We start from the raw sequence: 5570 nt of genomic DNA, 5'->3' as shown, positions 1-5570 counted from the left end.
GTTTTTTAATCAAAAATCAGGTATTATGCCCACCATACCTAATCCATACAAACCTAAATCATTTTTCTTCTATCATCTCCATTCTCTCATTCTCCTCTTCATATCCTCTCTCTCTCTGCCCCCTTCCTCTACCATCGTCGTTGAGGAGTGCCCACTGTCGGAGACACCTCCTAGCGCTGCTACAAGGCCACGTTTAATGTAAGAGTCGAGCAGCGTTTCTCTTATTCTTTTCTCTTCATATCTTATCTCTCTTTCTCTCTACACTCTCCCTCACGTCGCCATCATCGTTGAGGAGCACTGCTCCATCGAAGATATGAGAGTCGAGCAGCGACATAGTCGCTGTAGTGGGTGCCCTTGTAATCGATGATGTGATCGATCTGGTCGATTGATGTGAGCGATCTAGTCATCGCTTCAAATTTTTGGGGGTGGTTTTCGAGTCAATCTAGCCGATCGAAGTTTTTAGTAGTTTTTATTGGCGGTTGCAAATGGTGATAGTGGCGATGTATGTGGTGGTGGGCTGCTGGTGGTGGCAATGTGGATTTGGTGATAATTTTTTTTATGGTGGTGTTGGAGGTTGGTGATGGTGGTGACGGTGGTGTTGTGGTGCTGGCGATGGTCGCATGATGAGGGTGGTCACAAGTGTGGTGGCGGTAGTGGTAGTGTTGGCGGTGTGGTATGCGATGCATTATCTAGTGTATATGATTAATTATTTGGTTATCTGTGATCAAGTATTAAACCTTGACTTTAAAAAATTTGATTATTTGTTACTAAAATATAATTTGTAACCAACATACTTGAAAATCTGTAGCCGATAGATAAATTATGACCTATAAAATTATTGATTTGTGATCTCGAAATAATGAGTGACTAATTAATTTGATAATATGTGACCATTAGATAAATTGTGGCATATAATTATAAATCTGTGACCATTAATTGTATAACTGTGACTTTATTTTATTTATTTCATAAATATTTTTAAGTAATTATATATACCTAAATCTTGAATCCTTAAAGTATACACTTGACTTTTGAATTGGTGTAAACTAAACACTCGAGTTTTGATTTTTTTTTTCCCAATAAAAGTTAGGTCTGCAGCGTATAATTTTCGTTCACTAATAATCATGTTATTTACAACAGTCCACACAAAGTATTCTCGACATCCCTAATATAAGCAGGTCAGCAAAAATTAAGCCTACAATGGATGATTCAAAGATTATTGCCACCGAAGATTTTGAATAAAGTGTGATAAACACTTAGAGGGTGTTTGAGACTCATTTTCATATAAAAATGTATTTTAGAATAGAAAAATGATGAGAAATGTGTGGTTGAAAAATGAGAATTTTTTTTGATTTACGTGTAATATTATTTTAATAAAGAATGTGTGGTTAAAAAAAAAGAGAAAAAAAATATATTTTGAAGAAAATGGGTACCAAACGGGATCTTAGAAAAGGATAATTATATTCATACCACAATTTTAATTTCTTACACCACATTTTAATTACTCTTAAGATTCTTAATCTTTGCTTATTATAGCACTTATGTTCTTAACGGATTTTCATATCATTTTTATCCTCAAATTTTTCATTAGTACATTTTGTATTTGATAACAATTTTATGTCCAAAAGTCCGTTGAAATAGTGTAAAACAACTTATTTTTCATCATATTTTTTAATAAAATAAAAAAAAAGTACGAAAAGTTTATTTTTTCCCTCATTTCAAAGCATTAAAACAAAATCTTTTGATATAAATCATCATCAATGACAAAACATACTAATTAATGGAAGATTGAATATAAGAATTTGACCAAAAAAGTTAAGGAAACAATTGTTACAATGAATAAAGATTGAAAAGTTTAACTGCATTGAAACGTCATGTGTCAAATAAAAATTATAGTGACAATATAACCACCCCTCGCAAAAGATGCCACTTGATTTGACCCAAGACAACGCAAAAAATTGCTCTATTTTAGATGATTTTGTGCAAATTTCCCTGCAGCTTCCTTTGCAGAAATCTTTATGTTTGTGGCATGACTCTACATGTGTATAACACTGTGTTGTTATCAATGAAAAGGTAACACTTTCACCAACATTTTTCCAAGAAAATTCTCAGTAATTGGTACAAGTAAATCAAACAGGATAATTTTGTCAAAATTTGTTCAATAGTAAGTTTAAGTTGCCATGAATTTGGAAACAACACAGAACAGCTCTATCATTCTCTCAACTTTTCACTAGGAGCAGCATAAAACTTTTTCCATGAATTGAAATTCACACGTCTGCGAGTTTATTGTTTATTAAATAGTTTGTGACCTAGTCAAAGTTGGTTCATTAATTGAAATAACGTGTGGAATCTCATCCTCTGGAAGCTGGTCAAAAATCCTGCATTGTCTCTTTGATGAATTTCGGCCACCTCCATTTGAATTTCTGCCTTTAAAATTTGCAAGAGAAGCTAATTCATTAACAGCGTCAGCAATATTTTCTACACAGATAACTATTTCTATCAGTAGTGAAGCAATAGCAGCAACTGGCATTATTTGCAGAAGGTTAGTGTCTTCACAGAAATCTGATTTTAGGAAGGATTTTAGGTTTCCAGATGCGATTTTCATGTTCGTTATATGCGGATTAGGGGAGGATGGCAAAATCATTGTTTTAATTGCCAATGCTAGTTCTTTTAATGCTTTTCCAGATTCTGAACTGACGTTTGAAAATGCCACCTGAATCATATCATTGTTCTCTGATGCCTACAAAAATAGCACGAAATCAGTTAAAACACACGAAATGGGCTGAAAACCCGTCTTCTTGAAGAAACATTCTATACTAATTACACTGCCTTGTCAAATTCCATTTAAAGGGTTTGTAGATATACTTGAGTTTTAGGAATTAGGTAGCTGTTGAGGGATTCAACCCTGCGGGCACACTGCCTTGTCAAATTCCCTATCTTGAGGTATTGTTTCCATGGATGGCGATACATGAACTGACCATGCCCTGGTTCCCATCTTGCCAAGTTAGCCTGCCAATGAACAAAATTCAAAATCAGAAAGACTATTAACTGCGTTCCCATGAAAATATGTACCATATACAAACGTTTTACCTACCAAGATATCTTCTCTGTTTTTCGAATCCAGAATGCCATTCACGCCAACCCGAAATTGCACATCATTTTCAAATTCTTTAGCTTCCGTCGAATTCGAAATCTCACCTGCAAAACCTGGACCCAAAATAACCTCAAGAAATTAGAATATATATATATAATATTAGCTTATATTAAGCACACCATTTAATTGGTGATGAACAAGTACAGTGCTTGGCTAGAAGACACAACAAGATGATGAAAAAGAAATCATACCTTCTAAAAAATTTCCTAGCCTCTCTAAGTTCAGAGCTACAAGCTTGTGAAGATCTTCACCAGCCCATACAGGGCGAACAAATATGGATACAATCACACAAGCTGATGCACCTATTAGTATGGTACAGAGCCTCTCTCGAGCCAACTCAAATAGGTCATCGCTTCGAAAACCAGATACGGATACCAAACAAAATGTCAACGTGAAGATTAGCATCCCATAATCATATCTAGCCTTCACTCTGGGAAAGAATCGTATGAATGTTGATGCCCCAGCTTCGAACACATACACATAAAGTTAGGGTCTAATGCAAGACAAATTTGATAGAATGGCTTTTTTGTTATACTGGATTGAAGTACTAAGACAACTACTACTCAAGAAATTTAATGAAATTGAAATATTGTCTACTATAGGTGTTGCTTCCAGAATTGTACTATACGCACTTTGTAGCATGTATACCTTGTAGAAAGACAAGTATTCCAATTAATATCGGTTCACCGGGTTTTCCAGCAATGCTAGATAAGTGATAAGCTCCAAGGCCTAGAGCACCACCTACCAGAGTTGCCAATCCTCTATTTAGCCCTTTTCCAATTGTTGCACCTGGGAAAAAAATGAAAAAGAATGCATGGTTGTGTTTTTACATTGAAGCAGAACTTGAACATCACAGAACCAAGTATGAACGTACGGAGGACGGAAGCTGTAATATTTATTACAAAGAACTTTATAGGTACAATGGACATAACAATACTCAACATCACTAAGATAAAGATGAATTTCCTTTGTGTACAATTTAGGTCTGTCCACATGCGAAATATGGTTAAATATTCTAATTCCAATTAACCTTTTCAAATATTTCACAATTGCAAATGAAATTTAAAAGTTCTTTGAGTTTCCATTGAACTTTCTTAAATGTTTTCTAGTTGTCACTGAGTTTTAAAAGTTTTCGTTGTTGCTATTGAACTTATCAAAATGTAATTTTATCCGTCACTTTGGTACTCAGCATTTTAAAATTTAAGGGACTTGATGGATGGAAGATGCAATGATATTTTGGTAAGTTCATCAAGTTCCTTAACTTTTAAATGGCGATTGATGGAGTAACTGTTATGATATCATTTTGACAAGTTCAGTAGCAACTAGGAAAAGTTTTAATGTCCAATTACAACCTAAACATTTTGGAAAGTTCAGTTGTAACTGGAAAACATATTAAAGTTCAATGCAATAACAAAACATTCGTGTCACTGGGATATTGCAAAATAAGTAGAGCAGCTTACCAACAGTGAATTCAAAGACAACCACCACAGTCATAACAGCCCACATTGTGTTTTCACCAAAGTTTCTGTACAAAGGCTGGATGTAATAGAGCAATGAAACTAAATTAAGTGCTAGTCCAACTTTCAATGAATGGATCACTTTTCTTGGATCATCTCTTGCAATCTTTTTATAAACATTTTGGAAAGTTCAGTTGTAACTGGAAAACATATTAAAGTTCAATGCAATAACAAAACATTCGTGTCACTGGGATATTGCAAAATAAGTAGAGCAGCTTACCAACAGTGAATTCAAAGACAACCACCACAGTCATAACAGCCCACATTGTGTTTTCACCAAAGTTTCTGTACAAAGGCTGGATGTAATAGAGCAATGAAACTAAATTAAGTGCTAGTCCAACTTTCAATGAATGGATCACTTTTCTTGGATCATCTCTTGCAATCTTTTTAGCATGCTCAGCAATTTCAACCATTTCAGAAAGGAACTTCTTGGTAAAGCGCTTCACCCACAAAAATCCAAGCACAAAAAAACCCACTTTCTCCTGATTTCCAGATTCCAACTCCATGTGATATATTAAATGGGAAAAGTGTGCTTATCAAAGAGGAATTTAGAAGCAGGCTTGAGGATTGAGGCTATACAATAACTGATTTATATAAGAAGAGAGAAGGATAGGAACGCAAGAATATATTCTGTTTTTCTTTAGTGAATAGGTTTTGCTACCTTTATATAAGATTTCATGCAAAGAAGGGGTAGGAATTGCAAGATTGACTATAGTGGGGTTGTGACTCTGGATGTCAAGACTCGAGCGAAAGTACAAAAGTCTTGTGGGGTTGCCTTATAGCAGCAGGATGCTTTTGGTAAGCCATAACACGTTTTGTGTTTTTTACTACTAACAGTAAATTGATAGGGCCATATAGACTTTGGTGAAGATCATATAAAGCCAATTTGAAATTTGAAG

At 34.8% G+C, this 5570-nt stretch overlaps 1 protein-coding gene across 1 annotated transcript; it reads right to left on the bottom strand.

The window, feature by feature from the left end:
* Positions 1-1935: 1935 nt before the first annotated feature.
* LOC111412678 (aluminum-activated malate transporter 8-like) lies at positions 1936-5177 on the bottom strand. Its single transcript, XM_023043604.1, has 7 exons — positions 4896-5177; positions 4615-4777; positions 3803-3943; positions 3346-3618; positions 3095-3207; positions 2866-3009; positions 1936-2740 (listed from the first exon to the last, which is right to left on the bottom strand). Exons 1-7 carry the CDS (start codon positions 5175-5177, stop codon positions 2294-2296), a joined length of 1563 nt encoding a protein of 520 aa, XP_022899372.1. The 3' UTR covers positions 1936-2293.
* Positions 5178-5570: the final 393 nt, after the last annotated feature.

The sequence above is a fragment of the Olea europaea genome, chromosome 16 (assembly GCF_002742605.1).
Source record: "Olea europaea var. sylvestris chromosome 16, O_europaea_v1, whole genome shotgun sequence".
Classification (NCBI taxonomy): Eukaryota; Viridiplantae; Streptophyta; class Magnoliopsida; order Lamiales; family Oleaceae; genus Olea; species Olea europaea.
The sequence above is the reverse complement of the archived record's forward strand: the minus strand, read 5'-3'. Positions and strand labels throughout refer to the sequence as shown.

Bases quoted from the DNA above. Each gene is read 5' to 3' on its own strand.
- LOC111412678 (XM_023043604.1), bottom strand. From the start codon at position 5,177: ATGGAGTTGGAATCTGGAAATCAGGAGAAAGTGGGTTTTTTTGTGCTT. The intron at 3,208-3,345 runs GTATGATTTCTT...TTTTGGGTCCAG, and splicing joins GCTAGGAAATTTTTTAGAAG to GTTTTGCAGGTGAGATTTCG. The intron at 3,010-3,094 runs GTAGGTAAAACG...GTTCATTGGCAG, and splicing joins AAAACAGAGAAGATATCTTG to GCTAACTTGGCAAGATGGGA.